General features: G+C 30.2%; 1 protein-coding gene across 3 annotated transcripts in view; it reads left to right on the top strand.

The window, feature by feature from the left end:
- Positions 1-12933, top strand: part of PolA1 (DNA polymerase alpha catalytic subunit) — a 108545-nt gene that overhangs the window by 72030 nt on the left and 23582 nt on the right. For all 3 annotated transcript variants that reach the window (XR_015040174.1, XM_085812724.1, XM_035363916.2), the window contains 8 exons: positions 2174-2290; positions 2380-2558; positions 5554-5683; positions 5830-5937; positions 9170-9266; positions 9544-9665; positions 11821-11961; positions 12636-12758. Coding sequence is in view for 2 of the 3 variants with exons in the window: in XM_085812724.1 (XP_085668850.1) it covers positions 2174-2290; positions 2380-2558; positions 5554-5683; positions 5830-5937; positions 9170-9266; positions 9544-9665; positions 11821-11961; positions 12636-12758 (1017 nt within the window). In the remaining variant the exon portion in view is untranslated. The remainder of the gene's footprint in view (positions 1-2173; positions 2291-2379; positions 2559-5553; positions 5684-5829; positions 5938-9169; positions 9267-9543; positions 9666-11820; positions 11962-12635; positions 12759-12933) is intronic.

Genomic DNA, 12933 nt, shown 5'->3' with positions numbered 1-12933 from the left:
ACAAGCTTCCTTAATCTATTAACTTGGCAACAAATTGACACTCTTTGAAAATTATCTGTTGAAAGAAAATATTTCCTAATTTGGCAGCTTTCAGAAGTCTCTTAAGTTTTCAAATTGGAATCTTTGTAGTGAATAAATAAAAAAGTGGGAAAACTTTAAAAATCACATCTTTCATGAGAGCTGTACAATTTCGTGGTTTGCCATCATTGGCAAGTAGTCGGCAAGCATTCTTTACAATTGTAGTAATCCATTTATTTGAAGTGCACTATGTGTTAATCGTTCATAGTCCACAAGAGTAGTTTGTTAATACATACAAGTACACACTTGAATAAACGTTCTTGTTTTTCCAAGTTAATTCATTGACTGTAATATAATTCATATCCATTGGCTATAATATATTTCATGCTGTAATATAATTTTTTAAAAATATATCTCTGCATGTAAGCCATATCATATTCTTTAAAGCATTCTAGCTAATTATTAAGATATTTTGACACATTTTCTGGAAAGGACTGTTTCCTTTTTTAGTTGATGTTTCACTGATATTAAATTATTTGTTTCTGTGAATAAATATGAAGATAGGTTTCAGCACAGCATGCTTAAATTCTCTAGCTCAATTAAATAATGCATGATTTGCCATTTTGGTCCATCTGTCACTGCTCTGTCTCTTCATACTACTCTGCTTTCCCACCATGATGTCTAAATCCTGGTAGTTTTTCCTGGATTTGATCTCAGGGAAACAGGGCAACTACATGATTAGTTTTCATAGCTTTCACCATGTGCAAGGTGTGACACAAAAAAGTGAGACCAATAAATCATTGTACTTACGGGGTAAGTTCTCCGTGACATTTTCACCTTCAAAGTAGTTCCCTTCAGCATTCACACACTTCTGCATTTGGTGCTGTCATTCTGGTAACAGTTCTGGAACAAGGAATCTCTTCAGCTGAGGTAAAATGGGTTCCCTTTAAGTAAGATTTAACTTAATAAAAAAAATCACATGGAGGCAAATTAAGTGAATAAGGAGTATGCCTTATCACAGTAATGTTTTTGCTGGTCAGAAACTGCTTGGCAGATAGGGCTGTGTGAGCAGGAGCATTGTCCTGGTACAACAGCCATCCACCACTCCACAACCATGGCCTTTTTTTTCCCAAGAAATCTTTTTAGTACTCTAATGTACTAAAAAGTATTGATTAACAGTCTGATCACTGGGAACCCATTCAATCATGATGAATGCCCCAGGGGGTGCCCAGCATGTTCATCATCTTCCACACCATCCCTTCCCCCTGAAAAGTGCCTATGCCATTCAAACACATGTGCATGAGACAAAGTTTCATCTCCATAAGCCTCGGTTAGCATTGGGAAGTTTCACAAGAAATTTTATGTTGATTTGCTGTTTGGTTTTTACATTAGACATTTTTCCATCAGAATGCAGTTGCATGTGTTCACTCAATGACGTAATACTTCCCACTGCCGTGGTCAGTTAAGTTGAAACTGGCCACATGGATAGAGGTGTGTGGCATGACATCACCAAAACAGTTGTTGCCAGCTTCACTCTATTTTTAAGCTACACAATTTTTTTTTCTTTTCTTTCTTTTCTTTTTTTCTTTTGTGTGTGTGTCACACCTTTTATAATGTGAATATAAACTAGTTTTTTTTTTAGAAATCTTTCCTGAAGGCGTCCCTCCTTCTAGGCAGATAGCCCTTATATGATTTGCCATATTCAAATAAGCAGACTGCTTTCCAATTATTCTTCTCTTTACATGAGACTTGTTCCAAGCTTGCCAGTCTTTTCTTTTTCTGTCCCTCCTTTCTGATGCCAGGGACATTAAATGAGCTATAATATTGTCCCATAAAAATCTGAAAAGTTATCAAGACTTTTATTATATTGCGGTATTTAAATAAAGGAAACATTTTGCAATTTTGATGGGATATATTATTTGACATGTCATTTTAAGAGCTTTTTATGACTTGATGCTTTTCAAATGTAATACTGATATTGTTACTGTTTGGAGAATATTATGCATTAGTGTTTAGACTCCTTATGCAAGAAATCAAGAATGAATTTAAAATGATAATGAAGCATAAATTGACAGTAAATCAGCATGAATATGCAAAAGTATCATATGGCTTTTGATTGAGATAAAGATAAAATAAATATTTCTTCACCAAATAGGGCCATGATATTTTTGGATTTGATTTAGACCTACTTCTCCACCGTATGGTAGTACACAAAATACCAAACTGGTCACGAATAGGAAGACTAAAGCGTACTGGGGCTCCTCGTCTCAATGTAAGTAAAATGTTGCAAAATATTGTTTATGAGATCATATTCTGTTTTTGATCACTGTCATCAGTTATATGTTTTAATTTCATTTTCAGGTTGCTCAAGGTGGAATTGCTGAAAGAAACGCTACATGTGGACGCCTCCTTTGTGATATTAAAATATCCAGTAAAGAACTTATCCGTTGCAAAAGCTATGACCTACAAGAGCTAGCTAGTTATGTTCTAAATCAGCAATATTCTGAAATTTTGCCAGAATCTACGCAAACATTTTACATGTATGTTGTTTTTTCCTACAAAAAATTTTTATTTTATATTTATTAATTATATTTAACGTAAATTGCCGTATAAATATTATTGTGAGCTTTGTATGTTCCATCTTATTCAAGAGGACATGATTTATTAAGAACTATCTGAGATCTCTAAAGATAAATGGATGCTGCGAATTTCTATGAATGTCTGTATTTGTTCAATTCATTTTTTTGTGTTGTTGTAGGACTATGTATTGTTTTATTAACTGCAAAAATACACCTTGTGGGTCTCAGTTCTTGGTGACTTAAAAGTTTTAAGAAAAGGCATATTCTAAGCTCTAGGATTCTTTCTAATCTTGTGCACACCATATAAATACAACCCCAAGAGCCTGGTTGAGTTAGCTGGTTACAATTATAATGTACTTTTCCTCACATATCCTTTTTTTACTAATTTTATTGTCCAAAAATTAAGAGAGGATATTATGCAAGTAATTTAATTTCTGAAGGACAGAGCTATAATAAAAAGTAATAAATGATAAGTAGTTGTGGGTAAACTACAAGTAACTATCATAATGTTATTTTTTTAAAAGAGACCTACATTCCGCTAAGAATATATAGTAATATAAACATTTCAATTTTTAATAAGATATCTTTGTTTCTACTTCTCTGTAACTTGAATCTTTCCCACTCTTATTGTTTTCTCTGCTACTCCTTAGGCCTCAAATCATCCATTAATAATTAAAGAAGGTGAATGTGCAGCTGACTGAACAGAATCGTAGACTGGGTGTCAGTTTATGTTTGCTTTGTTGTGATTAGTTGGTTCTTGATTTGGGCTGCATTAAGTTCAATAGTTAAAAGGAAGAGTTATGCTGTGACCTTCACATGTAATTTTCAAGGGTTTGTTTTTGTTATTAAGACAAAAAACAATCACTGTGGGGGGGATGAATCCATTTTAGAATTTAGGGAAGCTTTTTCTCTGAAACATATTGAGGAAAGGAAAATTACATAAATATTTTTTTAAAATTTAGAACCTGTCTCTAAAGGCCAAGGGGGATGCACAAGGAAATACAATGGTAATTAGTAATACATAAAGTAAATTGAGATAATGGAGTAATTTTTAATATATGTATTTGTGATTGTTTTTTGATGTGCTAAGTCATGCCTTAATAGCCCTTTTAAAGAGATATATTCCCCATAGTTTCCTCTTTCAGCTTTGAAACAGTAAAATGAGTAGAAATGGGCATTATAACTACTGGTAAAAATGGTCAAAACACCAGAATTTCACCATTGCTTGTACATAATCCCACCACACTAATTGTGTAGTGGAACTATACTTGATATAAATCTGTTTGTTCTGTCCCAGTTTTGAGAATATTGAAGAGCATACCAGGATATGAATTGGAGGGTGTTTCATCTGTTTTTTTCTATCATGAAATAACTTTAGAGGATTTTCGGCTTGCCAGTAATTTAAATGTCCTTGTGCCACACATATGGCATACCTTTACAAACATCTATGTCTTCTCCAGGATTCAAACCTAGGCCCAATGATATTGCAGCCAGCATCACTAATCTCTATACAAAATCAGGACGACAAGGACAGTGTGCAATAATACAATAATATAATGATATTAGATTTCAGTGTTCAGTTCACAGATGGAATATGTTAGGGAGCAGAAACTGTGAGACATGTTTTCAAAGATTTATTAGTATAATTTCTCAATATTCTGAAATATTTGAAATTACTTTTGTTTGTGTTGAAAGTATATCATCTTTAAAAATTTTATTTTTTAATTGATGTGATATGGTATTTCAGTGTTTTTTTGAATAGGGTTATATTGAATAAAAAATAATCTAAATTATCTGTTTTACATTAAAAGTTATTGTTACTCTACACAGATAAGTCTAAATTTTGTTACATTTACTTTGGTGCTTGAATTTTGAATGTAAATATTCATTAACCCTGTAAGCGGTGCAGATTTTTGGATTTGTCATAAAGACTTATATTTAAACAGCATTTATTAGCTACAGGATTTCACAGGAGTTAAGCCTAAAAGTTTGTTTACATGTGAATGTACAAGAATTTCGGTTTTACCAAATCGTTCTTTTAATAGTTCAACAGCTAAATTATAATTATGTTGCGTTAATGTCAATGTCAATCCTTGTATACATTTTAATGAGGAATCCTTTAAGAATAATTTTAAATATTTAAATTTATCAAGTTTTGGCAACTGTTTATTTTCATGAATTGCACCTTCAAATTGTCCCAGTTTTCATATTTGCTGTCAAACGATTCTATTTTTAATTTCAGCAGTTTGATATTAGGATAAATAATAATTACCCCTTCTTTAGAAATTCTAGAGGATTAATTGTAAATCAATTTTACTTTCATTTTCATGTTTACACTTAAAGCACCTTTCTAGTTACGGTTTGGGGCTCGTAATCTTTTCACGATATTCCTGGCTTGTCAGAACATCAGCTTCAAGCATTTGCTTTCTATGTTAGAATCTAGCTGATAAATCTGATTAGCTTTTTCTTCTAGCTGATATTTTAAATCATCCAAATCATCATAGTCAATATTGTATTGTCCCTTTTTAATGTGTCATTTATTTTATTCACAATTTTAGTTAAAAAAGTTTGAATAGTTTTTCTTTTACTCTTTAACTTTTGTAATTCACTAGGCTCTAAATTTGTATAATTACTTATTTTAGTTTTTATTTTCATAAACTTACCTTTATTAAGATGACATTTGCATTATTAAAGAAAGCAAAATAACTTAAATTATAAGGTAATATATATCAAGTGACAAAAAATCTAATGATCAGATATAGCCAGACGTGCCGCTCAGAGGGTGAATGTGAATTCAGGATTCTTGGTGCATTATATGTGTATACTCTTGTGACTTACTTATTTGTATTCTTTATTTTTCAAAATTTCTGGGGTCGAGGAAGGAACATAACTTATTTTGAGAAAACAAATATGTGTGACTTAACTCCTTTTTGATATATGATTCTTTATTCTTTAGGTCAGCTAAAAAACTTCTGACATTAATTGATCATGGAATGATGACATCTGAGCTCATTCTTCGAATAAACTGTGAGCTTAATGTGTTACCTTTGGCCTTGCAGATTACAAACATTGCTGGATGTGTTATGGTATGATGTTTTAACTTTTTAAATATTTATTTCACATATGTAAAATAGTTGTGTTTTACAGTACATATTTATAAATAAAAAGTAATACTATATAATGCAATGTAAAGTACTATATAATAGTAATGATAATATTCTTTTCCTTTCAGTCAAGAACACTATTAGGTGGGAGGTCAGAGCGTAATGAATTCCTCTTGTTGCATGCCTTTCATGCAAAAAATTTCATATATCCACCTAAAGTTCAAGGGAAAAAAAAAGTATGTTTTTTGTTTTGTACTTTTACCCCTCTTAGTATTTTATAGAGTAATAGTATTTTAGTATTTTAGAGTAGAGGGTTAATTTTTACTTTTTTTAACTGAATTTTCAAAAATTTGAAATTAATATTTTCATATATTTTTCAGGCATATTCAAATCTCATCTCTTTTAGTACATTTTCAAAAATATCTTGATAATTTCATTAAATTTTTTTTTTGGGGGGGGGGTAACTGATCGATTTAAACTACATTCACTTTTGAAAGAGGTTGGTGTGCATATCTTAATTAATTAATCATCACCTTAGTTCTAAAAATTAAGGATTTAATTTCAGGACCTTAAACATTTTTTTCTATCATTCCAAAATTTCTAACTTTCCTAATTGCTTATGATAGAAATATATTAATGTTCACTATGGCAGTACAGATTTATTCATTTTTCTAATGTAATCTAACTCATTATGTAGGTTAACTAAGGAGGAAAATTTGGAAATTGTTTTAATTTCTTAAAGAAATTTTTATTATGTATAAAAACTCTTTTAAGAATTGACTACTATATAAGGTTCTTATTACCTCTCCAGAATTGACATTTTTCTTCGATTTCTTTAGTTGCTGTGTGTTCACAATGCATTCCCGTCACTGTATTTATCCTAATGAAAATTTGAACTTTTTGCCATTTACTGCTTATAGGCTAGCAGACATAAAAAGGAAGGTGGTGATTTAAATATAAAAGAAAAGAAAAACACTGGGAATATGAAACAAACAAAATGCCACTCCAAGCAGGCAGTTCACTTTTGAAATGGCACTGAACTGTACCAAAAGGCAGGTGCAACATCAAGCTTCTGTTGTTGCACACAGTAGCAAGTGTTTACCTGTTTTTTTCTATCTTTGCTATTTTATTGTTCTTAGAGTCTATCAATAGAAATATTTAATGCTGCATTGCCAAGCAAGCTGTTTCCTTATTTTTAATGAAAAATAAGCAAATTTTTACTTGCCCAGAAATAAACAGAAAAAAGAGGGGGGAGAAAATTTTTTTCCCTCAAAGGAGAAACACTTGTTAAACTCACAAAAACCTTAATATCCTTTCGAAACTGAATATAATTATAAAAATAAAGACTCAATAATGGAAGCAATGAATAAAAGTAGAATAAACTTTAATAAAAATAATTATTCAGTATATAGCAAATATAGGGCAAATTATAAAGTTAAGACAGCATGTGCTTCTAGTATTCCAGTCACTAGTATTCTGTTCGACAGAAAGCACGCAAAATGGCCAGTGGGCTCAACATTGGAAACTCTCAATGTCAAATCGAATTGAGAGATTCAAAAAGCTTTACTATATAACTATGTGTGATAAGTCTAGAGCTGTTAATGGGTGTTAGTGATTGGCAAGAGAATAGGTTTTGGAACTAGTAAAGCTGTATGCACCCAACAACATTTTTAATGGTGATGAAACTAGTCTTTTTTTTCTGTGTCCTTCCCAGAAAAACCGTGGCTTTCTAAAGAGAAAAGTGCCATGATAGTAAACATAATAGACTTCACTTTTCTTTGATATAAACTGCAAATGCCAATGACTTGGAAAAGCTTAGTAAATCAAAGAGACTATGTTGCTTTAAAAATGGAAAGATGCCAACCACTAATTATGATGGTAATTGAAGAGGCATACTTACTTTTCTTAGAGTGATACACTTTTTTTTTACTTTTAATTATATTAAAAAACACTTTCTTGCAATTTACACATTTTTGTTAATACCTTTGAAAAGTGTAAAATAGGGTTCACTGTAAATTGAAAGTTCTGGTCTTGAAATGTAAGATACTATGAGCACAATAGGGATTTGTATTTTGTCAGTTCAACTTTACATATAATTCTTAGGTTTTTCATGAAGAGCTTTGTTCATTAAATCTGACAATTTTTCTGACTGCCTTGTTTAATATATATATAAGTCTGACTTCTGTATCAAAATGGTCTAGTTAATAATATTTATTGATTTCAGATGGTGTTATCTTCATATTCCCTTGTTTCTCCATTATTATATACAAGCAAGAACCAATTATTTTTGCATAAAATTGTTATAGTTGTTATTGGTAATAGGTGGTGCCATGATATTCATTGATGGTTTGCTGGACTAGAGGTCTGATCCTGGGTTCTTTGAGAACATGATTTGAAGCTATGAGCAATCAAACTAAAAATATGCTCTGAGCTTAAGCATTGAGATATCTATGTCGTTTTATTCCACATGAAGTCATGGCATTTACTGGATGTCAAACTGGCAAAAGCATTTTTGTAAAAGTTAGCAGTTATTCAAAGGTGTAAAGTGCTTACAGAATCATTAAAAATATTTTGTTTATTTCAAGCATTATAGTTTAATTTTAGATATGCATAAGTGCATTCTAAATCTAACCAGATAAGTTTTGTTATATTCTGTATCTAACCAGAGGCGTAACTCTGTGTTCTGCAGACCTTACTAGACTGGGAAGCGAGTTATCACTTCAGTCTAATGCAAATGACCAAATCTTAAGGAGGTTAAAATAAGCTTTTTGTTTAACTCTTAAATGAACAGAAGGCACTACTTGTGCTTGCTATAAATGAACTTTCTCTGTTTGCAGTTATTTAAATTAACGTGAGATAAAGTTTAATTCAATTGTAGGGTAACATAGTCTGAAACTACACACATAATAGATTACTTAAGCGGGCACATATATAAGTGCCGGCTAGCAAGATACTAAACCCAGAATAACTTTAGCAGAGCTTGCAATAGTATGTAACTGCAATATGAGGCTGTCAGAAGCTCTAATTCTAAAACATTCAAACCCTCAGCTTAAGTATGCAACAACTAATTCACATGAAGACTACAAAAAGAAATTAAAGTAAAGGTTAAACTCATAATAACTGGTTAATTAACAAAATCCTGTAGCATCTTTGCCATTTTCCTTTTCTCTCCCTTCCATGTCTAGTATATGATGAAACTTTCACTGCTTGGTTTTTTAAATAGTAAATTGTAAGAGGCAATAAATTCTTTGAGGGAATAATAGCATGTGTGACAAAACAATGAAAAAAGGAAGATGAAAGTGTAGAAATGAAAAACTGAAAACATGAGCAATGGATGGAAAGTTGTGAATGTGTAGCTTTAAAAGTAGTTTTTCTAAGAATCTAATTTAAAAATTGAACTAGAAAAAGAGGATTGTGAGTTTCTAATATACTTTTCACAGTAAAAATTTTCTATTCAATTTTTTATAGGTTATAGTTGAAGATGATGATGAAGTCAAAATAACAAATAAAAAAGGTCGTCGTAAACCAGCTTATGAAGGTGGCTTAGTGTTAGATCCAAAGAAAGGTAAATCTTTATTTGTCCTGCTTATAAATTATTTAAATATTCTTATTGCATAACGGTGAAAATTTATATATCAAACACTTTTCTGATTCTCTTTAAATTTCTTGAAAAACAGATATGAAATTTCTACAGTCTAAAATATAATTTAGATATGCAATGCAGTTTCTTAAATTTTTGTTATATAAAATCATATTGGTTTGTATATATAACTGAGTATAGAGATAGTGGTAGCTAAAAGGAAATTTATATATAATGTTTTTGTATGTATATTTGTTTGCAGGTTTCTATGATAAATACATTTTACTTATGGACTTCAACAGCTTATACCCATCAATTATTCAAGAGTATAATATTTGTTTTACAACAATACCTAGAGTCCCTGTCTCAGAATCTAATGATGAAGTAAGTATTTATATAGTCTTTCTTTGACAAATATGATTAATTTTCAGTTTTCATTTTTTATTAAAAAATGCTTAAACATTATGGTCTCATCCCAAAAGTTATTTTGGGATTAAATTTGCAGTTTAAGTGTAAACTAATTAGCATAGCAGCTTTTATTTATATTAATCTATTATTAAAAGTTTTTACAAAAAGCCTATATTGAGTCTTTTCTAATGACTAATATTGAAAAGGATTTAAAATGATTTGTGAAAAAGTAAAGTTTTTTTTTTTTTTTTTTTTGCAAATGCCAAGGCAGATTGGGAAATTTATTTAACTATCTGTTAGTATCAGCATTATTCAAAGCATCTGTTATTAAAATTTGTATTATTAACTAATTATATTATAATGAAATATATCTCAAGTATGCTTAAGCAATGTTATTTGCATTTAATTATTGGGGAATGTTCATTTTTAATATATCTAAGCCACTTTATTGAATACTTACATATTAGTCCAACCGCCATGGTGCAGTTTGGGGACTTTTCACAGAAATAAGGAATAACGTCTTAAACTGCAAAAAATGAGTTATTTATGTATGCACTGTGTGTTTTACTTAGGTTATTATCCCCAGCATCAGTCAATAAACATACTTTCAAACAGATTTTTGTTTTGATTGTTCTGTTGAAAACTTAGTGTTGAATAGGTTCAAAGCACTCCAAGTGATTTTGAGACAAAGTACTGTATTCTAGCAAAAATTTTACCACGATTTCTTCCACTGCAGGCAAATCCCAAAAGTTCGTACTTTAAAACTGTGTTTAAGACAAAAAAAATTTAAAATAAAATAAGCTTTTATTTAAATCTTATAGAAATTATTAAGGAATTAAAACAAGAAAAAAAAAATAAATTATATAATTTCTTGAGAACAAAAGATTTAATTCTGTTTACAAAGTTTGTCCAAAATTTTAATTAACAAATAATAAAAGTGTTGGGCACCCATGTTAAATTTATCAAGATAATGTCTTATACTTTTGACATTGCAATTTGACACTCGTTAATAGATTTTATTTGGGCTCCAGTGCTTTTATTATTAGTGCTATAAATCGTATATGAATTTTTTGAAGAGACTTATGTAATCTAATTTTCAATTTGCAGTTATATGATAAATTATTTTCTTCCTTAAAGGAATTAATTATTATAGGAGTTTTAAATAAAAGTTTATTTAAAAAAAAAATAGTACTTTCTGATTATCCATTCTCCCACCAAAAAGTTGTGAACTCATTGGTGACTAATTTTTCATCGAGCTAATATATGAAAGGTAAAACTATTTTCTAAATGTGAAGTGCAATAGGAATTTCATACAAGAGCAGTCTGAATACAATTTGAAAAGCAAGAAATATCGTTAATACAGTCAAAAGTCTTTAATCCGGACTTGTCGGGACTTTGGTGATCTCAGATTATTGGTTTTTCCGGATTATAGATCATCACTGTAAATGTGGTAAGATGCATGCAGAAATTATAAAATTAAAAATATGAAACCATAATTTATGAAATAAAGAGCAATTAAAGTTATATATATTTTTATCTGGTTATAACCAGATAAAAAATGAAACCTTAAAAATTAACTCAAATAAAACTTAAATTTAATGTTAACTGCATTCCCCCCCCCTCGGTGGGGAGGGAGAGGAATTCAGTCCAACACTATCAAGATTCTGCTGTTATTGCTAGCATCTGTAGAAGAAGTGACAGTTCTATACAAAATATCATGGTGAAAAGAAAGAAAAGAGTTGGGGCTCAAAACAAGTTTTTTTTTCATATATCCGATAAGAACAAAATAGAGGTTTTGCACTCTACTAGGTATTTGTTATGAAGAAAAACTTCTAGAGTTACTTAGAAATCCTGACTAAGGAGCAAATTTATCTTTTATTTTGGAATTAGTTGAGCGGGAAGAATGCAATTAGCTTTAAATTTATGTCAATTTTCTTGTTGCATTTCTTTATTTTGGTTTTGTTATATCTTGCAAAATTATTATCTACATAACAGTTTTATAATTAATAGTTTATTGAATTAACATGTAATACTGAGGATAGTATTTTCTCATTCTTTTATGTGTTAATTAATGATTCATTTTATTAATACACAAGTAGAAATAGAAGTAATGGCTTGTTCTTTAATTTAGGCCGAGATTGAAGTTAGCTTGCCAGATCCTGGTCTAGAAACTGGTGTATTACCTGCTGAAATTCGTAAACTCGTTGAGAGTCGGCGACAAGTCAAGAAAATGATGAAGGCATCTGATGTAACAAAGGATCGTTATGCGCAGGTATAATGATTTCAATTAAAATTCCTTTTTTAAAAATTTACTTTAAACATTTTTTAAATAATCTTATTCATTCCCATCTTAATTTTTTTACATTGATCTTGACTATATTTTGCACTGAAATGGTGATGTAATGAAAAGTTTTTGGTCTGCATTCCATTCTGAGAAAATTCTTAAACAATTCTTCATAAATATCCACTTTATGGAATTGTTGAAGCTGTCTAATTAATAAAAATTGGAGGGATTGTCTTAATAATTGATTTTAATTTTTTATATTTTTTGTGATGTTCTGAAGTAACGTGTGAAAGGAATAAGAAAGGGAAATGTTAAGGAAGGTTTTTTTTTCTCTCCCCGCCCCCATTGCCTTGATAAAACTTCATTTTATTGTTTAAAGATTTTATCATTTTTTGAATAGCAGTTTGTCATTTGATTCTGTATAAATTATATGGCAATTTTGATTTTTAGGCTACTTTCTTATATATTGACCTATATATCTCTTATCAGTATCAATAATTAGCACGGATTCATTAATTCAGATTGCCATAATTTTGTCAGATCTTTTTAAGTGCTAATATCCTTTTATGTTGGACGTAATAATTACAATGTAATATTATTACATCTGTGCAATTGTTCTTTAAAATAATAACAAATAAATTGTATGTTTTTTCCTACTGCAGTATGATATCAGGCAAAGGGCTTTAAAATTAACTGCCAACAGTATGTATGGGTGTCTTGGCTTCTCTCATTCAAGGTTCTATGCTAAACCATTGGCAGCTCTTATTACCCGTAAAGGTCGAGAGGTAAGTTTTTAGAATACTCTGCTAAATTTTAAATGTGGCTGTGTAATATCTAGATGTTTTAATTGTTAGTCTTAATTTATAGAAAAAAATATATATCTTGTGATATGTTGTTTATGCATTTACTGTATCATACTTTTTGTCTAGTTCTCTCCTTTCTCTTCCCCTCCTTCTCTCT

Source organism: Stegodyphus dumicola, chromosome 3 (genome assembly GCF_044657685.1).
Source record: "Stegodyphus dumicola isolate Sdum_Otavi_A_Nest chromosome 3, ASM4465768v1".
Lineage (NCBI taxonomy): Eukaryota > Metazoa > Arthropoda > Arachnida > Araneae > Eresidae > Stegodyphus > Stegodyphus dumicola.
Note: the sequence above shows the minus strand (reverse complement) of the source record. Positions and strands in the feature narration are given on the sequence as shown.